Source organism: Mesocricetus auratus, unplaced genomic scaffold, assembly GCF_017639785.1.
Source record: "Mesocricetus auratus isolate SY011 unplaced genomic scaffold, BCM_Maur_2.0 Super-Scaffold_100014, whole genome shotgun sequence".
Taxonomy (NCBI): domain Eukaryota; kingdom Metazoa; phylum Chordata; class Mammalia; order Rodentia; family Cricetidae; genus Mesocricetus; species Mesocricetus auratus.
The window spans coordinates 61503396-61529999 of NW_024429197.1; the positions used below are offsets into that span (position 1 = coordinate 61503396).

General features: G+C 37.4%; 1 protein-coding gene across 50 annotated transcripts in view; it reads left to right on the forward strand.

The window, feature by feature from the left end:
- Window positions 1-26604, forward strand: part of Ptprd (protein tyrosine phosphatase receptor type D) — a 2190171-nt gene that overhangs the window by 1880869 nt on the left and 282698 nt on the right. For 29 of the 50 annotated variants that reach the window (XM_040757240.1, XM_040757260.1, XM_040757265.1 and 26 more), the window contains exons 12-13: window positions 22645-22790; window positions 25953-26094. In XM_040757240.1, coding sequence (XP_040613174.1) covers window positions 22645-22790; window positions 25953-26094 — 288 coding nt within the window. Of the gene's footprint in view, window positions 1-22644; window positions 22794-25952; window positions 26095-26604 lie in introns of all 50 variants that reach the window. The other 21 variants (XM_040757239.1, XM_040757256.1, XM_040757242.1 and 18 more) reach the window with 1 other exon arrangement.

Consider the following 26604-nt stretch of genomic DNA (forward strand, 5'->3'; position numbering starts at 1 on the left):
GGTCGCCCTACATATTGTTAATGTGATCACTACAGGGCACCTCTAATGTCACTCTATGTAGCATACAGTGAACCTTTTAGTTTCCATCTCATATCACAGGAACAATATTGAGTTGAGGAACTCCCTAGTAGAGTTCTAGTATGGTTAAGCTGGGAGTCACTATTGAAAGATGGGCTGTATGATTCACTTAATGCAACATAAACACAATGTACCTTATTGAGTACTTTTCATTATTGTGATTTGTTGTTTAGGATTTGCATTTTCTCCTTTAGTAATACTGTCACTATATCCTTATGTATATAGTTGGCTTTTCTATCAAATAAAGACTACAGTCAATATTTTAGTATGGTATCTAAGCTCATATTTAAGACTGATAGTGAACAATTATTTTAATCTATACAAATGATAATTTATGTAATGTTTCATGAATAATTTGCTTTAATTCTTCAGTTAACCTTTTTATAAAGTTCATAGAAAATCATGGTGAATGAGTGTTTCTCTATGTGCTTATCTATATGTAATTAGGATGAAACTTTCTAGCTTGGCAGAGCTTGTAAATTGCACATTTACCTAATTAGGTCTAGTTTTTATATATCCAGTGAAGCTCTGTTTAACTGAGAAGAGCAAGAAGGATGTCAAAGGACAGATTTCCGACCTGTTACATTCCACTTAGCTTTTTCCAAACCTTGTTCTTCATCTGCTATGGTGGCTACTTTCTTAATGGTCTCTACTCCTTTTGAAATGTTCTTAAAATGCCCTAGCCAGCTTCTTTTTGAGATGACATATTCCAGATTTTTCTATTAGCAATACGGTCACAGTGCTTACTTAGTCAGGAGTTCAAGTTGTTTTTTTTTTTTACTTATAACTTTTGAATTTTCTTAATTTCTAACCTGAAATGGCATGCAAATATGGTCAAGGTTTTCATGACTTTAGATAGTGTTGCTCTAACAGATTGAAAATTAGAATCAGCGTAGAAGAAGAAAAAGGTGTTTCAATTTTAGGGAGTCCTCCACCTTTCCTTTATGTTTGAGCAAAATGCTATAAGCTATTAATCCACACAGATATTTAGCATGTACTTATACAAGGCACATTGTGGTTTAGGTGGGCAAGAAAAGTCAATTTTGTATGAGACAGCTGTTTGGGAAGGTGGAGTTGGTGTACATCAGGGTGAAGGGAGTTTTATATTCAATCAAGAGTCAATATAAAGAACACATTGCTGGATATCTGCAGGAGACTCACAGTGCTGGATGCTACTAAGGTTTAGAAATAGTGGAACTTATTGTGTTGTATAAGTTTGTCTCTTTGTTTTCTAAATGGATTGCCCAGAAAAGTGCAGATTTGTTGGCTTAAGGAACTACACATTTCAATTCCACTTGTCTAATGATACACATGCATTCAGTTTCTGTGAAAGGAAAAAACTGACTTCAGTTTTATTGTTGGGGTTTTATGAGAACAGAACAACTAACTGCAAAGTGTGGTATAGGATACTGTATTATGATTGTTATGATATGGCCTCCGTACTTACATGTCTTTTTTCCTGTTGCAGATTTGCGTAGTTTGTCTCGGGAAAGCAGCGGAAGCAGCTAGAATAAAAACAAAAACTCTCATTTCTCCTTGTGTGCACACCATTAGCCCCATGGTGTGTTGTGTTGATCTAACACTTAAAGTATTTGCTGCGAGTCAGAGTCGCATCAGAGTTGTAGGTGCATGGTCCTTGTGTTCAGTGATTTGCCCAGGTGTTGACAGTTGGAGTGTAGAACACTGAATTTTCAACTAAGGATTTCAGCATAAAAATGGAGATAGAAGAGCATGGTCTATGACATTAAGAAGCAAAAAAAAAATGCCCTTAGTGTTACACATTAGGCGGAATTCATTCATAAAAAGAATTGATAAGATGTCCAGATGATTGGACATTAATAATTAGTGAGAAATAATTGCTTTTTTTCAGTTAAAGTGCTTTATTTTAATGAAGTGTTTTGAATTAATAAACATACCCATCTGTTTTTCCTGACTGTAATAGCCACAGTGTATCTTATCAGATAATTAACTTCCACAAACATAATAAGCGGCCAGCAGAGTAGCAATGACACCATTATAACAAAATATTCCTCTGAATCCTAAAGTCTTAACAGAAGAAGAATGGTTGAAGTTCATGCTGCTGCTTCTTGCAAAGGAGCTGCCACTTTGTTACTATAGTAATGCAGGCAGACATTTCTGTGAAGAGAAGTCAAAGCAGAGGGAAAAAGGAGACAGAAACAGACAGTAGGGAAATCCTGCAAACAGATTTAGAAAGGAGCATGTACAACTACCTTGAGCAGTGGTGTCCCAGCTCTTAACTGGATACCGTATATGTCTAGTAATGCCTGTGTTGATCTTTAATTAGGGTAAGTGACTGAGGAACTCAGCTTTGTTTTCTAATTTGTAATCTCCCTCTGAATGACTCTTTGCAGGATAAGCACATGGAAAAGAATCAGCCTGCTTTTAATTTCTTTCCTGCCTTTTGAAGTAATTTCATTAAGAGCAAATCTCAGATTGTGCAACTGATATGGTCTTATCTGGTTATTGTACTCCCCAGTAGTAAAGTATAGCAACTCCATGGTGGAGGGCATCCTCAATCCTTTAGATTGAGGCTGCTGCATCTGAGAGAGGACTAGTGTAAAACACGACTTAATGTTTCATATTTCAAATGAAGGTAAATAAAATGTTACTGCAGTTAAAAATGCCTGGGAAATAACAGGCCTTTGTAAAATAAAACTGAAATGCCCTTGTTTTTTATGAATAATCAAATATGATTTTTTGTCTTTATTGATTTTCTTTCTTCTTGTTTGCATTTTGCAAAATTGAAGTGAACTCCCTTGTAGATTTTAGTGTTCAGAAAAGAAATCATGAATCACTTTATTCTACCTAATGACTCAATTTTACGTACTTGGTGGGAATGCTCAGTGCTGCGTTATTGTTCGGAATCGTGAAGTGTAGCCACATCTAATTAAACTGAAATGTGCCTCTATGGCCATGGTGCATGAGAGATTTGTTTAAAATTAGGTGGAAAAGCATACTCACTTGCTTGGAAATATGGCTATATTCCAAAGAAACTTCCACCTGTCTGCAGAACAGTATTGCATGGTAGACAGTTGGCGGGAGTTCGACACACATAGACACCAGTACTGACCTGAAGTATAAGAACTGTTAATCTTGGCAGATGGGTCCCAAATGCTGTTGCATGATGCTCATCCAGTGCTGCTTGTCCTAGGGTTAGATGATGCAAAGGAGTCTGTCTTCTCAGATTTTCTGTGAACAGTTGGGTACAGTGATACCTGGTTTGTATTTGTATGTGTGATGTTTAGTTCTGTGATCAGTGTCTTCCACATACTATTTATACAATGGGAAAATGTCTTCATTCTCCAAGAAGATCTTGGAGAGTGTGTGCTTCTGGCATGAACTAGAATGTGCTTCAGAAGAGCCACCTCACACTGTGCTAAATGAAAATGAGAAGGTCACAACCTTTTGTCATTTTCCAATAAAAATTACCAGAAACTTCAGAAATGCAAGCCTACAGTGATTTGTTTGTTGATGGCTACAACATTCTTATTTTTCCATGCTTTTTTTTCTGAAAAAAATTTGGAGTATGTATCAATTTTGTACAACATCCTAGTGTTCATGTCTCAGGAAGTTTTGTTAAAAATAGAATAACAAGAATATCAGGTGTAGACTTTGTGGCGTTGTCTCCTTAGTACTGGGATTACAGATAGGCACTATAGTGCCCACCTTGAAATTTCTCTTTGCCATCATCTGGGGAAATGTATAAGTAGTGTGAACTATCAAGTTCAAGTGCAAGCCTGATGCCCAGGAAGGCAGAGGAATGTGCATCAACTTGGGGAGATGCAGTCATCAGGAAGAAGTGTATATGCATTTAAGTTTCCTTTTTCATATGTGAAGACTTCAGTAGTTAACAGGCATACTACTTCTTTTGTGACTTGGTTTATGGAGATGTGCTATGGGCGGGTTTCAGGTTTAAATGTCATCACTGCTTTACTTTCACATACCCAAACTGAACACAGTTTGCCCCATAGCCAGAAGCCATAGTGTCATCATCCTAGTTTGTAAGAGAACAGAGTTCCCTGGTTTTCTAATTTTTTTAGCATTAGCATTCCGTCTGTGATTAGCTTTTCACCTTTAAGGTATAACCAACAAAACACATGTGAATTTGTGCTGGGAAGAAAATCAAGATTTTCAGGTGTGCTCCTACTTGATTATAGTTGAAAAGCACTCTCCTCATCACCAACACCTATCAATTGGAAAATTCCTTTTCAGCTAAAAGTGACTTTGGAGAGTCAAGTTAATTCAACAGTTCAGTGCTACACAATATTACTTCACAAAGCCTATTTCTCACTCAGGTATATTTTTTAAAATGTAAACGTCTAATTCTTCTGAGACACCTAGTGTTCTACTACAGTGTATGAGAGCACAACTGTTTATTTTCTTAGATTCCAGACATCAGAAGTTCCTTTTCCAAGATGTCTTTACTTTGATAAATGTGCTTCATATGTGAGACACACAGTAGCTATAGAAAGCTAGTGATTAGAAAAAGTACTTAGAACCAATATTTAAATAGTTGCTTCCAAGATGTAGTAGAAATACTCATTTCAATAGTTAAAACATACATTTTACTTTTTCAATAGTTAAAACACAAACACATGAAATTGAGAAACTCATATGCTCATAGGTTACAATCAAAAGAATCTTATATAAAGGTGTTCTCTTGAAATCACAGATCCTTGGGAGTTGGAGACAAGCGGACAAGGTCATTATTAGCAACATAATAAGTTGAAGAATTGGTTCAACTACTGGGCATCCTATAACTCAAATCCCTTTACTCTCAAAAGAATGGTACTAATCTGAATGCAAAATAATAGGGAAAAACTGCATTGCTATATTCCATGTTTGTGAACTGGAGAGTGTGTACTACTGGCATGAGTTAGAATGTAGATCTATTGGGGGTGGGACCTGAAGATAGCAGAGAAAGAGTAATTGCTTTTAATTGCTAGGTCAGACTGAGGCTGTGCAGCAAACATTACCAACCACAACAATCTGAGTCAGGAGAAGCTGAAAGTCTAGAGAGTGTGTGATTTTAGATAAAGTACTGACATCTCTAGTACAATGTGGCATGTCCTTGTTTCAAGAGCAAAATGGTGTTACTTAGAGCCTGCAAAGAGGCTCCCACATGCATTACATCCTTGAATTGAAGTTCAATTCCAACAGTCCGTTGCATGAATAGACTAATTAAAGCTAAAATTATTTAGTTCTGGTATTTGGCAACTTTTTCTTCCTTTTTAATTGTTTCTTTGAAAATGTTTAAAATTGAGAGTAAGTGCACAGCTTCCCAAGGATGAAGGAAGCAAAAATCCTCCATTGAAAACAATTCACAGTTAACTGAAATGGACACTATATGAAACTGGCAATATGATGCTTAGCTTTCTTTACAATGGAACTTTCAGTGAACAGTCTGTAGATTCAAACTAGTGTTTGTTCCTGATGGTTTTTTCGAGTTAGGATACCTACCTCAAGGAAGAACTTGGAAATTGAAAATTTGTGGTGACATCTCTCAATGGGCAGTAGGGAAAAGCTTCTGTTCAGTTACACTCCACTCTTTGCATGTACTTTTCCCCAAATAATAAAGAAAATTGCAAAAATAATCAAGGAGACCAAATAACTTCTTTTTCTGGAACTCTGGAGCTACCAATAAGAGAGTCTAGTCTATCCGGAGAAAATGCTGTGGTTGTGTTTTGAAAATAGAATTCTGCCAGCTACTGATACTGCTTGGATTTTTTCTTCCTAGTTAACTTACTAAGGATCCATTGAAATTCTTGAAAATTGTTTTAAGGAAAATTGCCACATCAGGAAGGTTGCAAAAACTCAATGGAAGTTCTTATGAAGGAATTCTCAGTGTTTTTTTTTATAAGGAACCTATAGATTTACCAAATATGGTATTAGATTAGTTTCTTCTTGCTATATAATCTTTTCTTAAACAGGTATAAAAACTCTGTCTTTTTAGATATCGGTTGCATTTCCATATTCTGTAATTAGCCAACATGGAATGGTCTGAAATAAGCTGAATATATTCAGGACATCATCTAGAGTTTCTTCATGATATTATAAATTCTGATGCTCATAGAGGAGACAAAGAGAAGCAAACCTTTTTAAAATCAAGGTAGTATTTTGTTGATAAGATTTTTGTTTTTTAGAAAATGAGAGATACATGTTTAAGCTTACAAGAAGACTAAGAGTGAATGTAAGACTGCATTAAACACAAAGCAATTAGGTTTAGCACCTGCAATAAATTAATGAAAGTGAACTAGTTTAAGCTTTTAGCCTTTGGTCCAAGGCTACTGTATATCTCAAATGTGTCCCACACGGTCATTTCTTCTAGTGTCTGAAGCTTGGTAGCAGTTGTGCCCTGTTGCAGTATTACATTAGAAAGAAGGCTGTTTTAGGAGCTTCTGAGTTATGTTGCATACTTTGAAACAGGTTTCTTTACAATTTTTGGCTTTAATATTCTAACTCCATTTCGCATGGTAATTTGGTAGTGTCATTTTTGAGCTGGACAAGTAGACAAGTAGGCTAGTTTCCTAGCAGCATGTGTATTTTAAAAGCTGGTAGTTCAGAAAATTCTAGACCTGGGTTTTATTGGCCATATGCAATTTCTCTGATGGCTAACTAGCCATGTATCATCAGGACATCCCAGTTCTCTCGAGTCATGTCAGCATAACACCCTTCAAACATATGGCATACAGGAAGTCATTCACTTTACAAACTGGAAATAGAATTCTCTCTGCTACTGATGCTGATAGTCATGTGTGGAATCCACCTTTTCCCATAAGGCCAGCTATAATGAAGTAGGGGCAACCTTAATAGAGTCTTAACATACGAACAAAGTGTATCTGAATTCAACTGCCCTTGATGGATCCCACAAAATTGCACAATTGCCTTTTGCCCCTCTACTGTTCAGTATGTGAAGGTTAGAAATAGCCCAGCAGAGTAAGGAAGAGCAGTCAAAGCCCTTACCTAGAGGGCCTTCTCTCCAGCCCCTCCTTTGTCACAGTTATGATTGCCCCACAAAACTTAGTTCATGTCCCTCAAACAAGGCAGATGACTGGAATATTCTTTCTACCAATCATGGGTGAATGGTCACTCTGAACTCAGAGGGAATCAAGAAACTCTTATTTAACTCCAAATTTCAATGAATTCTGTTAGAAACAGGGAATATCACATTTTTCTTCCATTCAAGTTCACATTGTATTTCTAGGTGTGTAGGAAATCATACACCTTACGCCTGGGGTTTTGGGGGCTGTAGACCTTCTCGGTGAAAGCTTCTATATTAACCATTCTCTAAGCCTTGGCTGACATAGGTGTGCTGTGTGCTAGGGCAGGGTACCTCTTGGAGAGGAATGACTTTTCACCTTACCTGCTTTTATCTTGTTTGCTTCATAGTCTCATTATTTACTTGCTGTTTAATTAATGCCATCTACATTTCTAAGCCATGTTTAGTAATCTTGAATAAATTCATACTGTCTGTCTTACGTTTTTACAGGTGAAGTGAAACCATTTTTTATTAAAATATTAGAATGATTAGTTAAAATACTGCAGAGAAAAACAGCCTTACTGACAATAGAAGGAACTAACCGTGGCACATGGTAGGAGCACCTTAAAATGTGGAAGAGTGTTGGCAGATTAATGGCCTTGAGTAGTTTCACCTTCCTAAAGGTGTCACCCACGGGTGAATTGCAATGTGATGTGTGACAGCAAACTCCTTATTATAGTCTCACACTAAGTTTATTTCATTTTATTTCTTCTTAACCAAATATGATTGGTTGTCCTGGTAAGATACATTCATCATTGTAACTCGTAATGCTTCTGTATGAAGAACTGATGATACATTTAAATATACAGTGCTTGAGTGTTTGCACCAATTGTAATCTTTATATGCATTATTACAACATTATCTTAAATTCGTAGAATTTAAGTAACATGTAATAAGTGCACAAATTGGTGTCTCTTTCGTAAATACTTCTTTGTGATATTGGAGCAGGTTGTTTCAGTTTAGCAAAAGAAGGAAGCCAGAGAAGCAGCATCTATGTGCAGGATCACGTGCAAAGCATTGAGAATAGCAAAGTAACAGGGTAGAGTAGAGAGCAGTTGGTTTTATTTGGAAGAATCTGAGCTAGGGTGCCCATCCACTCTAGAATTTCCCAAGATAGAGCCATAGCTTTTGATGTGACACGTTTGAGTATTCTTTGGAGCTTATTCAGAATGCTTACTTGTCTTAGGTGATAAGAGAGTATTACTGACATGATCATGGCTGGAGGCCAGAAGTTCTATATATCTCCTGCCGTGCACAGTCCTGTATTTACAAATCACACAAAAAGGCCGCCTGCCTCGAAATGTGATAGTAAGAGACCCTGCCTTAACAGGACATGTTTGTTATACAGGGAGAGAATGGAGATGCTGATGTATATATAGATATGTGGTATGGCAATGTCCCAGGGTGGTGAGGGGATGGATAAAGAGCACATTGACACAGCTGATCTTCCCAGGGCAAAATGAAAAGGAGAGTGGTTTCTAGTCAGGAAGTCTTACACATGTCAGATAACTTCATTTTATCTGTGAATCAGAAGGCCTGAGCATCAGTCTCTTTGAGGTGAGAGGTTACAGCAGGGCAGGCTGCTGGAGACAGGTACAGGGAGGAGGTTGATTGATAGATGGCATAAGGGTCCATTTGAGGTTGTAAATCATGAGTTTTATGTTGGACCAGTTCTTATTTTGATGGAATTTTTCTCAGGTGGGGTCATCCCCTCAAAACAGGAAGGGATCAAGGTATGATTTAAAGCAGGTTGGGTAGCCTTTCAGCCAATGAAGTGCCGTGAATGTTCAGGAGCCTCTGGGGTAGTTGTCAGAGCAGTTTCACTACTGGGGCCCTGGATCGTTCACTGAAGGATGACAGAGCCTCCAAGGAGGACCATTTTTCCCATATACCCCTGGGTGAGCCTGATGTCTTTACCCTGTGTTGTTACCACCTTGGTGTTTTCATCACAGTTCATCTCACTGAGATGTTTAGGAAGCCTGGGTACCATTTGTCTGGGGAGTTAGAATCACAGCTCTTTAAGAAACAGTGTCTGCACATCCCTTTAGATTCCCCTCTGTCTTTTTTGTCTTGCAAGCAATGCCCGTGAAAAGAAAGCTTTTGTAACATTTTTAGATCTACCTCAAAAAGCAGCCTTTACTCTCTACGGTTCCCCAAACTTCAGAGACTAAAAGCTGACAGAGGTTCGGCAGCAGGCTTTAAAGCCACATGTCGTTTCACGGAATTAGGAACGATGACATGCGTATAAAATGACTCCAGGAAGTAAATGGTGTCCATCCCTTTTGCCATGCCGTGGACTTCACCTCCACTTGGCAGAAGGAGTTTTTATGGAGGATCACCTCATTAAATCGCTCTACTAGTTCTCCTATCTCATCTAGCATTTGACCTATGCGTCCTGCTGCATTTTCACGAATGATCCTGTTTCTCAATTACAAGAAAGCATTTTCTTTCTTTCAAAATTCTCTTTGGACACTAACAAACTTTTAGGGTCTTATCTAAAACTCACAGGTGTTTGGGGATCCACATTGACATTTCCCAGTGATGTTCAAAGCCTAGTGTTATTGTAAAATTGGAGTCCTTAATAATTCAGATTGTATTTTTAGCACTGGGAAGTAGGGCCAACACAGTAGGGGATCCTGAACATGGTCAGTGCAGCATTGTTGGCTGAGGTTGGTGGCTATGGCATGTCTGAGTCTGGCAAGAGGCCTTGGGGCTCTGCAAATGTTTTCTAAGTTAGCAGGGGGCTGGCACATCAGCTGTCAGCCCCGGTTTCTGTTTATGCTTAGAACAATAGACATGTGCTAGGGCAGTAATTATTGGTTGATTTTCTTTCTATAATAAGTGTCTTAATAATTTGTCACGAAACCAACTTAAATTGCTATGATGTTGCCTGCAGCAGTTAAATTGGGGAGAAGAGGGAAAAAAGCCACAGCAAGAAATGTTTCAGTTTATTTCTGCATGCATTCTCTATTGGCAAATCGTGTAATTAAATTCTTGTTTGCAGGTTTTACACAAAGGTTATTTCTCTATGTGAAAACCCTTTGTTTTCTGACTTAAAACCCTGAGTTGTAAATTAGAGATGGGGGATTGTTGGTAAATAAGGCCTTCAGTGTCTCTGCTTCTTTGGAAAGCCTCCCATATTCCTGGAGCTTGGATACTGTGTTTCTCTACAAAAGCATACATAATCTGAATGGAAATGCACTGGTTCCGGGGTCCACTTTGGCCCCAAAAGGCAATTAGGCCCTTGGTATTTGTACATCAAGTCATCCGATAAGTGTTTGGAGAGTATCTGAGAAGTCTCTCTGTTTCTATGTGTTCAGAGGGTACCCAGCTCTTTCACCACCAGTAGTGAGATAGTGTGTATACATACACATACGACCCCCTAGAAGAACTGTAAATAAAGGAGAGGTGAAAGGACCTATCCTTTTGATGACTTCCTTAGTGTCTGTTTTGCATGTGTTGCTGTTCACAGGAGACAAGAGTACAATGTTTGCATGATAATGTTCATAGAGTTATTTTCTTCACGTATTACTTGAAATGAACACTAGTAATGTTACTACATTATCTTCTGCCTAGAGCTCATTTTATTTAAGTTCTTTAAAGGTTTATTTTTATCTACAAGCCAAGAAGTTGAGTCCTTGGCTGTTTCAGTGCTAGGGTCCAATTACTGTCAACTCAGGTTTGCTATGTGGACAGGGCCAGGCCACGGCTGGGTCCTCATCTATTATTATCATTGCCTGCTTGGACATGACTTCACAGCCCTAGCATAGAACCAGTTGTCAGGCTTTCCATCTTTTGTACTTTCAAATAGCTGACTGGGGAGTGTTTTTTAGTGGGTGGGGCCACTTCCTGAGAATGTAGAGATCAGTTTTGGTCAAGGCTGAACTCAGATGGGGGCAGAATGAGTCCCTCTTGTCCAGCTAGTAGGCGTGTATGTAGATGCTTTCCTGGACTCTGAAAAGAATACAGATTTTTATTTCTAAGGGAATTTAATATGTTAATATGTTAAAATAAGTCCCCTTGATTGTTTGCTACATATATTCAGCTGGAAAGATTCCAGGAGCCAAGAATTTCTAGTATCTGGTTCTAATGGTTACCTAATATTGAATGAGAAGATTTGGAAGACTGCAGATGATTACCATACACTGTCTGGCTTAAAGCTTTGACTGTATGGAGAACACATTTAAAGGTAAATAAAATGGGAATCTCAATTTTGTGCGAAATATCTGGAAGGAATAGAGATTCACACCTAAAATTTCCTTGTGACTTAATTGTATTTGCTTTAAAGTGCCTTGAATGTGAATAATATGCAGGTACTACACATAATAAAGCTATGTCATCAATCTTGCATATTTGGAATACTAATGATCCTAACAGAGTTCTCACCTAACTGAGGATAATGCTGGGAAGTTTTCAAATATAGCTTTTAAATCACTACTTGCTTTTAAAGTAGCACTGTCTCCGAGGGAAGTAATTTCCATTTTAGTCTGCATTTCATCTTTCCCATGGTCCATTATATACTCACATAAAGATTAACAAATTATAAGAGCCTTTAAAACAAATGCTAATTACCAAGGAAACGATTTTTTAAAAGAATCAGATTTTAAGTGGTTAATCATTTCAAGGTCATGAGGTTTATTTAGAAGATAATATTAATTGCAGATGTTTGTTATATTCTTAATATAGACATTTTAATGCTGACCACACCTTTCTCCTAGAATGCAGGAGGTAGAAGCAGTCTTATCTTGGTGAGTTTATGGTGATCCTGTTCTACATAAAAATTTCTAGGCCAATCATAACTACAAGTGAGACTGTCTCAACCAAACAGCACAAATAAGACCCAGATCGTTCATGTTGCAGGGTATCCTTTTCTACACAAATTATAGCTTTTAATAACATACACAAACAGTGTATTTACAAAGAGACTGTATTTTCCTATAAATGTTTAAATAATGCATTTCAGTTTCTGAAACAAATACATTTGAAGTTTATTTCTAATCAGTCTTATGAAGATGTATATTCTGATTACAGCTTATGGGAAATTTCTAAGATACTCTCATTCCCAGATTACCTTGCCAGCTTAACTGCCAGCTTAACCAGAGGGAAATTGTTGTCAACCAAAATGTGGTTGATTGATTCCTGGAGTAAATCATCTCTAGGACCAGCAGATACCTTGGGACTTCTCGACCAGTTCCCTTCAATACTAGATATGATCTGCAGTCACTTCACATTCCATAACTACAAAAATATAGCAGTTCTGCTCGTCAAAACACTGTGCATATTGCAACAGAGTTGTTTACATGCATGGATACAGGAGCAGAGGCTCATGGGTTGGAGCAGAAAAGCAGCAGGGATGTGTTTAGTATATCATAGCTATTTATCTTGTTTCAAGATGTATCAATACCCGAGTCTTACTTTACAGCTGTGAAAGGTATGGTCTCAACATCATAACTTTTTATTTAACGTAGAACCAGGCAATATTATGGCCAAAATAAACAATCCTCTACTTTTGCTATGCCAGAGCAATAAAACTTCTCTCAACTATTGACATTCTCAGTAAGGCTAGGCATTTGTTTTGGTGTAAGTCATTCAGAGTAACCACTAGTTCATGGCATAGTCTTGAGTCACGGTCATCATCTGTGCAGCCATTCCCATCATGCCTTGTAGTACAGCCACAGATTCTAATGAAAATACCTTATCAGCATCACTCATTGGACAATAACTTAACAGTTCTACTTTAAGGCTTTAAGTTTGCTTTCTCTATCCACTATGTTCAAAGCACACAGACTCTGGAAACAGGTCAAAAATCACATATAACATACAGTGTTTATTGGCTCTTTCTTCATTTCCTCTTAATGCAAATTTTCTTTCATGGTTACTTAGCATAGACACTGTGACAAATGAAGCATCTCCACTTTTGGAATGCTTGAGTATAAAACTTCTCTGAACTATTTCCATTTTCAGTAAGACTGGTCATTTATTTTGGTGGAAGACACTCAGAGTAATCCCTAGTTTATGAAATAATCTTACATCACAGATTTACTCTTTGAAGCAATCAGCCACATTTTCGTAGACCCGAGTTTAATTCTGGTTAAGCTGGCAAGGTAGTCTGGGAAGGCGAGTTGCTAAGATGCTCCCTAACCTTTAGCATCTTCGGAATATGATTAGTTTTCAAAATAGATTCATTACATCACTCACTGGTAATTTACTTACCATTTAATCATAATTTATCAAATCAGATGTGCTGATCTTCACCAAAAGGAATCATTTGTTCTTTATCATAACCTGATATGCATTGTATACCTGCGGATTGGGTCACATGGGAGAGATAATTTACTTATTTGAAAGGAGTGAGACAAGAGATATAAGCCAATTGACACAGGCACAGCATAGACAGAAGCAGCACTATCTCCACTTTTATGTTTCTAGACCCTGAGCCATCATCCTGTCACTTTTTTTCTAGAATATTCCAGTGTACTTTATTTCATTATTTTTCAACATTCAGTTATCTTTTTCTTAAGACAGTGTATCGCCCTGTATTCATGGCTAGTCTAGAATTTGCTATGTAGACCAGGCTAGAACTCACAAAGATCCACCTGCCTCTGCCTCCCAAGTTCGGGTATTAAAGACATTCCCCTATGTCCACCTTGTTTCATTATTTTTAAGAACATCTAGAGTTATGTGCTGTTCTGGTTTCATTTTGAACACCACCAGCAAATGAACTTCATGAGAGAGGAACCAAGGATGTGACTGTAAAACTTGAAAAGTTTTGAAACAGTATGACCTGTTTTTCTTTAATCCAGCCATACTGATGCATTACTACAAGTGACAGAAGCTTGAATCACATTTTAACTGTAATATGTTGGAACACACCGCTGCTACATGCTGCTCTGACCTATGGGGGTGATCCTCTCTTATTCACATGTGTGAACAGGTCTGTTGCAATATGCACAGGGTTTTGAACAACAGAACTGGCATTTTGTTGTTATTGTTCTAGAATGTGAGTAACTGCAAATGATATCCAGGTCTGAAGGGAACTGATAGAGAAGTCCCAAAGTGTCTACTGGAATGGAAGGGTAGGGACAGTGTGGGAGAGATGGTTTACTCCAGGAGCAAGTCAACCTTATATTTTGACTGATACCAATTTTCCTCTGGTTTAAATGGCAAAATAGTCTGAGAATAAAGGTAGCTCAGAAGTTTTCTACCAGCTGTTTTGTAGAAGAGGTACGTGTACATGCAAACACTTTCAATGACTGGTAAAACTGAGTAGAAAAGATGGTTCTACAATGTGAGAATGATCAGGGTGTTGATGGCCTATCAGTATTGACTGGTTACTGAGAATATTCCAGACATTGTGGTGAAAGTTTGCTATCCCTGATCCCCTTTAGAGTGCATAGCAAACTTACAGGATCTTACTGTGATGTGCTTGGTTCTAACACATAGAAATTAATGGTCAGGGAAATAATTCTTGTTTACACTTTTATATTTGTAAATAATATAAAGACTGTGTTTTGAACTCATTCTAGATCATAGATTGTCCTTTTCTACATTTTTTGTTATATTGATACATGGAACTGTTCTTTTTGTAATACTGTTACCATGATGACTAACTTCTTCAACTTTTTTCGAAGGCCTATCACTTATTTTATTAGTCACTTCTCTTGATGAGAAGATATAGCACTCAACTGAATTCTCAGGCCTACTGGGAAATATTAGCTGAACTGAACTCAATTCTGCTAAATATTCCCTTGATGTTGCTTAATTAAAGGCAATGAAAGTCCCAACAACAATCTTAAAAATAAAACTAAGCTTGCAAATTGTAACATTTGGCAAACTTGAAATTTATATGACTCATAGTAGTACACATTAATTTAAAAATAAGATATTTTATATGTAAATACAAGTGATTTAATAGTATGTTGATAGAGTGAAATAAAACCCACAGACACATGGAAGTCAGCAAAATGGACATAGAATTCTAACAGTAAAATCAGAAGTGTATTAACAGCTGTAATGTAATTTCCATGAAAAGTTTTCTACATAAGACTGTCAGAAATTAATTTGAAAGTCTAATATGTACTTGACTATTTTACCTTTTTAGTTTGAAATTATTTTAACATATACAGTGATATTTTCAGGAGTTTTTCTACAGAATCTCTTCTTCTTCCCTGGTGATGTATGTGACTTCATTAGCAGGCGTGACCTTCTTATGTCTCCACAGAAAATGTTCAGAGCAGGGTGGAAGCAGTTTGCTCTCTGGATGTGGTGGGGGCAGCTCCTGTTCTTCCGAATCTATCATCCTTGATCTTCACCCATCTCTCATTTTAAGTAGCTGAAACTTTGGCAGTGAGAAAGTCATAATCTTTAGTATTAACAATGAAAAACATATACTATTGCATGGAGACCAGGAAAATAGTCCATGGTGGACAGAAGTGAACACACATTTGGAAAAATCAACTAGGAGCAGATAACAAAGATCTGGAAAGCTAAACCAAATTTTCTAATTTACTTGACAACTCTGGGCTCTCAGGTCTCTTTATTTTGTGAGTGGAAAATACACAGATGTTATCACATATTTATAGAAGCACTAGTACAAAACCCCAAAAGAATGAAAGGGAAAAGAAAAGCCTCCACAGTAATATGTATTATTGATAAAATACATGAAACCTTATCATGATGGTGGCTAGATGGGAGATGTCAGTCAGCAACTCTCAGTACTAAGCAAACATTGCAGTTATTTAGAAATTATTTACCTAGTTCTCTCCCAATCAGATCTTGTCTTTCATGGGCCTTGAATTGAGCACTACACACCTATACATTATTCCCCTGAGACTCCCAGGTAATTCTAATGCCCATTTTAGCAAGAAAAGCAAGACCCTTCTTATTGGGTATGAAAGTAGAGATCTAGAATATATTACAAGCGTATTAAGTGGCCCGTGTGTTGAAAGAGAGGTATATCAGATAGGAGCAGGGCATTCAGTATTAGGGAAATGAGTCTTCAGCCATGATGATGAGTACAGGATTGCCCAAGCCTTGGTAGAGGTGACAGCTCTCTGATTGCTTGGCTGCTTTGCTTCTCTGTTCTTCAGCTTGAATGCCGATATCTGTCTCTGGGTTTTTATTATTCATGCCACAGGCCCAAGTAATTGGTCATGGCACAAATGTGTCAAAAGATGATGTGGAGTCTGAAAGGTTGAGTCTCTGTGACATGAAGTTCCACAAACAGAGTGACCAAGTGGTGAGAGGTGTAAGACATGGGGTGCTTTCACATGCTCACATGCCAGTTTTGAAATGTTGGAAAGCAATTTCCCAAGTATTAGAAATATAGACTAGACACCGAGAAGACACTTCAGGTATGGTATATGCTTCATTGAATTGGTTCTAGTGTTTCAACTTCTTTCCCCTCCCTCTATTTTTCTCTCCCTATTGTTTTCCCGTCCATTTGTGTAAATACCAACCGATGTCAGCTTAAATAATGGCAGATGTACGGAGACTTCTGCTTATAAAATATGAATCCGCTCTAGTAGTCATTCATAAAGAATTTGTAGTTAAGACCTTAATAAAATCAGTGGTTTGTGAAGGCATAGCAGTGTATCACTGAGGGGTTTTAAGGAGGAGATGAAGCAATAGCAAGAACTTTATCGTGTTGTTTTCTTTTCATGAACACTCATTGATCACATATGTAGAGCAATGTTAATGCAGTCAGTTCTGCTGAACTCGGAACCTAGGTAACTTGTGAATGAACTTCATGGCAGTGGCATTGGTTTTCTCTGTGTGTCATGGTTCATGATTCGTGTCGCCCCCCCCTTTTGCTTCCTGAAATTGTGTTCCACTTTGGGAGAACTTTTCTAGGTAGCATATTCCAGGTGGATTTCCTTAATGAACTGTAATTATTCTAATTAACACAAATTACTTAATACCGAGGAATACCACAACTGTGCCCTTTATGGTTGAATACATTTCAAAATTTACAGCAAATTGAAATAGTGTACATCATCTGTGAAGTATCTGTAACTTTCTACCTTCTGGTTTAGAATCGTGAAACACCCTTATAATTAGACTCCTTCATACGTCTTTTCAGTTCAATGAGTCTCCCTGACTTTTTTTTCCTGACTTTCTTTTGATCTCTCTTCCTCCTCGTTTTGCTTCAAATGTCTGTTACTCTAAAGCCTTCTATCAGTTTATAAGATAAGAAGTATACTTTGTGGGATCATTGGAAAACCTTGAGTACAAGATTGTGAATGCATTTCGTCTACTGCATGCAAATAATTAAGAATAGGTATTTATTGGCTTCAGGATGAAGGCTCCACGATGACAGTTAAGGTAGTCATGTAGCTGATGGAAGCAGAAGCAGAGATTCACAGCTAAGCACTGAGCTGAACTCCTGGAATCTAGTTGTAGAGAGGGCAGAATGATGAGCAAAAAGACCAACACCATGCTGGGAAACTCACAGAAACAGCTGGCATGGGCCAGTGGGAGATCAGGGACCCCAGAACCTGCATAAGACTGAACTGGGTTCGAATGTGGATGTCAGTCCTGGGACTTGGACAGCATATGGGGCAACTTCAATAGAACCAGTATTTATCCCTAGTGCATAAACTGGTTTTTTGGGGCCCCTTCCCTATGGAGGGACGCTCTCTCAGCCTAGATACATAGGGGAGGGCTTCTGTCGTGCCCCAAATTATGTGACAGAGTTTGATGATCCCCTGTGGGAGGCCCCACCCACCCTCTCAAGGAGTGGATGGGAGTGAAGTGAGAAGATGGTTGGGTAAGTGGAAGGTCTGGAAGGAGGGGGAACTGGGATTGGTTTGTAGAATAAGATTTTTTAAAATTTAAATAAAAAATAATTTAAGAAGATTTATAAAAAAGAATAGGTATTTAATTCATTCTGAAGTATCTGTCCTTTAACTCAAAATATAAATCTTAGTTGTTGTTTAGGGAATCCTGTTGAAATGGAAATAGGGTAAATAATTCATGCACAGTCTATTTGATGTTGAAGACCTGGGTTGGCCATGGATATACTAGAGACACTGTTCAAATCCAGTGTAACCAACCACGTGAAAGGTGAGGCACCCCTCATTAGGCAGTTAACAGAACGCATTACAGCTGTGCTGTGGGCTTATTCTCCTTAGGTACACATCACCTTGGGACCTCAATCTTTCTTCATGTACCCAGGAGGTTTTGTCACTGTCTCCTCCCTGTACTTCTGCCCAGTGGGAATCAAGATTATCATAATAGCATGTACACCAGCTCTAGCCTCTCTCCATGTTCCCATCAATGGCAATGTCTTCTGACTGAAAGAGAAGATGAAGCCTGATTTGGCCTTTGCACTCCCTTGAACTACTTTGTTATACTTTCATTTCCCACCAAGTTTTGCAAGTACCCTGTTCCTGATCTGCTTTTCAGAGTTCTTGACATCTGCAGGGACAGGTCTGGGGTAGTTCAAATTGAAGGTTCACCCACTGTAGGGGAGGAAGCAGGTTCCTAAAAACGGGCTGCCTGCATTGTCCTAGTGAACATTATCTTTCTCTCTCTCATTTTGTATCATACAACAGCATTATTAACCTTCTGATTTCAAGATTTTGAGTACAATGTTATGACTACTACCCCTTTAAAATCAAAACTCTCTATTTAAGGAAATGATAATCAGTGAGAAGAAACGAAGCCAATTAGTTACATGCTGCTTAGTGTTTTTCCCTGGGAGACATATTTCCTTGATGTCCACAGAAGCATCATATTAATTAGAGTTAAATTAGACAAATGGCACCACATTTCTGCCTTCACTTTATAGCGTGTTCTCCTTTCTATGATCCTATTTTAAGTTAGTTGCAGTTGACCAACCAAATTAAATCAAAACTGAGCCATCTTAAACTTGAAGAATTTCTTCTGTTTCTTAGATTCTGATCATTCCTCAGTTGATTTGTCCTGCTAATATCTGACTCTACCTAACAAATTGTACTAAAGAGACAACTTTGTCCTCAGTAGAACATGTGGTTAAGGATGGCCAAGATAGTTTGCTAGTCTTGGTTAGTTCCCTCCTATATATATATATATATATATATGTGTGTGTGTGTGTTTATGAAATTTCTCACTTGTCAAAATCTGCTTGAGTAGAAATGCCTTGCTTAAAGCACAGTCTTGTACCTTTATGTGAGGAGCAATGGTAGCTAGCTAGCTGCATTAGGCATGATAGGCATGAAGACCAGGGCTTTATGTAGTGGAGACTGAACTCTTTGTATTATTGGCACATACTGTGCTTCTTTTCTTCAGGCTATGTATACATTGATGGTTGTATTTCATAGAACAAATGTGGAACCCTTCATTACATATAGCCTTGTACTGACCCTTGTGGGGGATGTCCTCATTTGTGATGGGCTCCTTTGTGATAGCCTTGTTTGTGAGTTTATAGTCAAACTTTGATTTACTCTTTTAATTGCATACTTCTCTTTCCTTCTCCAAAGCATGACTAATATTTGGGAAGAATGTACACCATAGTACGATAGCATGTCCATCTAGTTCTTTTCATCGTTTGCCAGAGTAGATGGGAGATTCGTGATTCATGTCGTTATGCCTTGTGAGGATGAGAATTTTCAGTTTCCCCTAGCATTATTGGAATCATGGAGTTTGAGTCTCTATTACATATCATCCAGTAGCCTAGTGGCTCTCTGCCAAGAATGGGCAGTATCAGTGTCAGAACTAGTCCAGCCAGAACAATTATTTATATAACACACATGCCTATTGAAAGGATTTTCAGCAGCATCTATTGTTTCCCATCATAGAAAAATTACATTTAATCCTTTTATGGTTTGGGAACTGCGGATAAGTGTAGCCTTTCTTCATGTGGCAAATATTCCTTACAGATTGTATGAATCTGGTATCTTCCTTCATTCCTTGGAAAGAGAAACAAAACATTTACAAAGGTTCCCAGTGCAGGGTAACCCACAGCTGTTTTAGGGTTATTAAATATACAGTTGGAGTGTGTGTGTGTGTGTGTGTGTGTGTGTGTGTGTGTGTGTGTGGTCATCTTATCTACTGGCCCTTCAATTCTTTTCTACACTCTTGCAAGAAATTTCAAAACAATATAAATGAATTTTAATTCAGGCCAGTCAATTTTGGAATATAGACAGGAAATTAAAGGGACTCAAAATTGACAGTATTATGACATTTAACATAGCAAAGCAATGGGCTTTGTTTGTCAAAGACCCAGTCACTAGAAATTTTCTTTTCTTTATTAACTATGTTTTATAGATGAGATAATTTTATCTTTATGAATTTCTCTTTTAGGTCCTGACAAGGGAGTATTTATTATCAAATTATATTGCTTGAAATAGCGGAAAGCAAAATAAGAAAACTTGTTAGACCCATGTTAGTTTTTGAAAAAGTGTCATCATTACTTTTGTGTTGTTTTAATCACTCTCATTGTTAACCAATTTCAAATCATTTTAAGTATTTCCCCCTGTTTGTAGGATTTATCTTATTTGTATTTCTATCCATGATGCCACAGCATGTGATAATGAACAGAGTTGGGAGAGCCATTTCATTCCTAACATTTCTGAACAGGAATGTGCTCCAGGCATCAGAAAAGCCAAACCAGATCATGAGAAGAAGAGTCATTTCCTATGAATAGCTTGTAAGGATACTTTGCTTTTCCCCTAACTCCTGTATTCCTACATTTATGGAATCATATAATTAGATAGGAAATATCAAAACTGGCATAATATTTGAAAAATAAGTTATTTTTGTCCCATATCTTGACAGTGAAGAAACAGTAAAGCTGTGATTTTCTCTTCCAATGACTCAATCTATCTATCTGTCATCTATCTATCTATCTATCTACCTACCTTTCTATCTCCCTACCTACTTATCTATCACCATCATCATCATTTGTCAAATAACAGTGGACCTCAGATAGGCATCATTTTTTCCTGTCTGCAGAGGAATCAAGATGAGTCAGAACATGTGGGTTTGCACATGCAGAATTTCATGGTAGTGGTAAGCAAAGAGAACATTGTGTTGCTATTGTTTTCTTCTACTCTAGAATTAAAGATTGCACTCAAAATAAATGTTAAGTAGAGCTATTCATAGCTATTATCAGTGATACCAGTGTAGAACAATTTCTGACAAAGTCTGTAACAGATTACAAGAAAAGAAAAGAACACGAGAAGTAAAATGCTCTTGACTTTAAAACATTTTCCAACTATAACAATTACAAATCTCAAATATGGAGAAAGACTAGATGGTTCAGCAGTTAAATACTCTTGCTACTGAGCCAGTTCCCAGCACCCATGTCTGGTTGCCAACAACCTCTAAGTCCATCTCCAACCGATCTGATGCCCTGTTCTGACCTCTTCAGATTCTGCACACACATGTGCCCACACGCAAACAGATATTATATATCCCCAAATCAAAATAGAATCTTTTAAATATTGTACAGGTGTGTAACAAAGATAGTAAGTCATAGGAAAAGCAACTAAAGTATTATTTCACAAATCACCATCATTATTGCTTTCATATATGTTGCATAATTTTATGTGTTCTTATCAGATGTCACTCAGACAGAATGTATTTGTGACTTTTCATTGATTCAAAATGTTTCTCATACCACATGATTAAATAGTTTCCACTTATATAATACTGCAATTTTACGTTACAGCCAATTTCAACATATCAACATTATTATATTTATGCTACTTACATTCCTCCACTAGTCAGGTAATACAATGAATATTTTGTATATTTAATCATCCACATCCTATGTCCTCACTCTGTGATGGTTCTTAGATTTTGAAATACAGGGTAGGAAGGAAGTGTTTTCCAGGAGGAAGAGATGTGTGATTACTGAGTGTTTTAACTGAAACGGAGACCCTGAACTGCATTTTCCTTTCTTTTATCTTTACAACTGTCAATGGGTCTTTCCTAAAAGGCCCCTTTCCCAGTGGCTTGGGAAGTTTCTCCTTCCTTCTTTATCATGAAATGAAGAGCTAAGTTACAAGACAATGTGTGAAAGTCCCCATGCCATTTTCCCTCCCTGGTTCCTGCTGTGCCTTCTAATTCCAGGCTATATTTCTTGTCTCTTTAACATTTCCTGGAACTTCTCTTAACTGTCACTAATTTTAATAGCCCAGCAGTGGCAGCGCTCCTTTCTGGCAGTGTCCTGATAGTGACATCAAAGCAATGCGCTGGAATTTTACTCACTTTGATTGATGAGCTTTTTGTTACAGAGGACAAATTGGATTTTTAAATACTGGTAATAAAAATTAATGTGTGATGTTGCTTTTTGGATGTTATTGGATCTCTGCCTTAATACAGGTGTCGGTAATGAAAGCCCTAACAGCTAATAGAACTTGACCACAAAGTTACTCTCAAAAGCAATGTGCTTGCCTCATCTTTTAACCTTCCCACACTGACAGTGTGGGTGAGGCTGTGGACTGTGAGGGGAACCATGGAATTGGGTGATGTATTTCTACATTCCTGCTAATTGTCATGTTTATTTCTTCTTATTTCAGCACCTCCCAGGTTCACAAGAACTCCAGTTGATCAGACAGGGGTCTCTGGCGGAGTTGCATCTTTCATTTGTCAAGCTACAGGGGACCCAAGACCTAAAATTGTCTGGAACAAAAAAGGAAAGAAAGTCAGCAACCAGAGATTTGAGGTATTAGGTCCATTGTTCTGTTTCTCTGGGGAAGAACACATCTATTCGATCTCTGAGGTGTCATAAGCAAGGAGGTGTGACAGTTATGTCACCTGCAATGAGCACTGTAACTCCATGTCTTCTTAGAATAGAGAATGTGGTCGTTGCAGTGGCTGAGTTTCATATCCACTTGTGTAAGAACTTAGCTAGAGTCTGGGGATTTGATTTTGTAGAATACATATCTGAGTTTCTGGTTTCTATTGCCAGTAAAGGGCCTACAGCAGTCTAGGATCTGTCTGCTAATCTCATCTTCAGACTGCATTCTTTTAAGACTGCAACACAGAAACCCATGTCATCGGTTTCCCAAGTCCAGAAGCTGCATGAAATTGTGCATCTTTTTAGAAATTCCTATCCCACTCAGGTATACTAAGCAATATGGTTACATCTGAACCCTCAATGTGAATGGGTAGATGTTGTCAACTAGTTTATGCTAAACAGATTATAACTTTGTTGTTGAGAATGGGCTCAGTTGTATCCAATCCTATAGTTTATCTGCAGTATTGTTTGCTTGGAAGGGGATTTCAGTCTCTGTTGCCAAAAGGCAAGAGAGTGGATTAAGAACAGCAAGGATCAACTTCACTAGTCCTGTGGGCTAGAATAAGAAATTCACTTGTGTTTTAGTGTAAGGCGCCATGTGAAAGAAGAAATCCTGATAGACTAATGATACAAGGAATGTGTTGGAGACTTTTTTATTTCTTCAGGAAAAATGCTCAATGATGCTAAATCATTTCAGACTTTCCTCTAAAGTGCTTGGGAGGAAGTGTGTGGCTTAGAAATCTGTTCATTTAGAAGCAGATCACACTTATAAATGAAGACACACAGAGTGTATGGTCATTTATAGGGGACACCAAGTCTCCTGGACTATCACGAATTATAAAAACTCAATTTGTTTTTGCCTGATTTGTCAATAGATTTCATGACCTAATTCACAGTTTGGAAAACTGACAGCAATCTCTGATGAAAATAAATATCACAACTGAAAACCCAGTGTGTCATCATCATTCACAGTGTGGCAGGATGATGAGTTCACATTCATAAAAATTCTGATTAGTGAAATTTAAAATTTAGCCTTCAAATCATAACCTATAATTTTACAAATTTAGACATAAATTTTTGATATATTTAAATGTAAGATAGAGTGGTTTTATCTTGTCTTAAAATATCTTCAAGGAACTTTCTGTACCATATAAAATAATGATGTATTGTGTGTGTGAATTTGAGGTATAGGAATTTTTCCCTTTTTATAGTAAAAGAATTTTTGTCAAGAGGACTGCTCTTTGATATGCTTGCTGTTAACTGTGATCTGCTAAATAAATCTTATAAAAATAAATGATAGAATCATATATTTGAAAGATAAGATCTTCCTTTTTCATACCTGTTAATGAGACACATATAAAGTAATTCAGAGGAAATTATTTTTATATGAAGCAGCTACATGAAGGATTGAAAATCCTTAACAAGTTGGTACACACCTACATACACCACACATACACACACACACACACACACACACACACACACACACACAAAAGCACACACATCATTCATACACCATGTATGCCTGTGTGAGTAGCAGGTGAAACTGGTTGTTTTTTTTTTTTTTTGTTATTGTTGTTGTTTTTAGTTTTTTCGAGACAGGATTTCTCTGTATTGTTTAGAGGCTGTCCTGGAACTCACTCTGTAGACCAGGCTGGCCTTGAGCTCACAGAGATCCTCCTGCCTCTGAAACTGGTTTTAATGTTACTTCTGTTGATGCCAAATATGGTGACTGGTGCATGGTAAGCATACATCGACTGCTGCATATTAAATAGTCTTTCAAATTGGGAATTAGAACACCTGGCTTTTAATACATGACAACATAGAATAGTTTCAGTATACAAAATGGTTAAGGGAGATGAATATTCAATGGTGTTTAACATATGATTAATAGAAATTTACATTAGTGATCTTTATACATTTTCCTATATTAAAATATTGAAGGCTCATAAATAATTTTACATAAAATTGTGGGATATTTGAGAAAGATTATAGTAACAACATTTTTTTCTCTTAGATTTATACTAGATCCACTTTAAAATGTGTGTTTCATAGAATTGAAAATCTATAGTGGTATTTTGAGAAATTGAGTATCTCTTAATTTACATTTGAAATGGAATGCATAAAGGAACTAAAGTGAATACAATTAAAATATTTCATTTCCTTCCTCTGTGTGCTAATGCATGTGCACAGAAACTGGGATTAAGCCACTCATAACTGGATTTGTTAGAAAGTCTCAGTTTATTTACAGTCAAGGCACATGGAAACACTACAAAAGCAGTGTCCCAGCAGATAGCTGTTAAAGATATTATGCAATGGAAGGGTAGTGCTCCTGACAGCCAACCATGCATACCATTGTCATGGTTTGCAGATGTTTATTGGTTCTTTGACCTGTTGTTGATACCCATATCACCGCTGTTGCCCTTCTGTTTCACAGTGGAGGTCACAATGGCAGTGTATTCAGGGATGGTACTTCAGCAGTGATTTTTGACCTGGTGAGGCAAGCCTCCATTTCATGGCAAAAAGGCCCTGAAAATAAAAAAAACACTAATCTGGAACAAATTCTGTAATAATTTATGACAAAATTAATGCATGCTGCTAGGCTTTGGCATGTGACTGCCCTCTTGTTGTCTCCCTAAGACAACATGACCCTTTAAAATGACAGAAATATGTGTGGTGACAAACACTAAGTTTTCATGTTAAATCCCAGATATTAAATGGGTCCACATGAGCACATGCCTTGCCAAAGTGAGTAACTGAAGGTTATCCATCCCAATATGGTATACTTCTGTAATTACTAAGGTCTAGATATGTTAATGAGAACAATCATCGTATTGTTTTACTGGAGATTAGAAATCTATACTTTTTATTTGTAGTTTTATATATTTCTTTTGCTTAGTGCAATATATATAAATTCCATCAAGCAAATTCCATCTACTCTACTACTCTATTAGAATACAGTGCTCTGTTAGGATAATGCTTGGTCTACTCAGACCCCAATGGCTGTCTCACTACCACACTGAGAAGTTTAGCTGAGAGGTAGATGATTGTAACAACACCTGTGACAGCTATTGTTTCCTCTAATAGGTAATAGAATTTGATGATGGATCTGGATCAGTTCTCAGAATACAGCCCTTGAGGACTCCACGGGACGAGGCCATTTACGAATGTGTGGCCTCGAATAATGTGGGAGAAATAAGTGTGTCCACCAGACTCACAGTGTTACGTGGTAAGTGCTCAAGTTCAAGGTTATTGTGGTGTCTTTGAAAGAGTTCTCTGTGTCAAGTGTTCTTCTAGTGGACTCTTCAGAGACCAGTGTTGTGCTATGATCATAGGAGAAATGGATTTAGGTAAACGTGCCAAATGTTATGTGGACAGTGTATGTCTTCTTGGTTCTTGAAGCAATACTAATCAGCAGAGAAAATGAAAGTGAAAAGTGTTTGTTTTGAATACCAGATGTCATTTTGATTTTGGCAAGGAAATCTAGAAGGGATAGAATGTATGGCTTGCTCCTTTGTTAACATCGTTTGTGCCTGGTTTTGTTTTGAATACCTACATCTACTGCTCCTTGTACATATTTTCTACCCAAGCTGACACTGATAACAACAAAATTAAAGAAGCCACACTGTACAAAGATGAGTTTCCTTTCCCAAATGATTGGTCAAAGCCAAGGCTAAGATATACACATTTTTATATGAAAAATACTTTTTATTTCCTTCATTTTTAAATTGGCATCCAT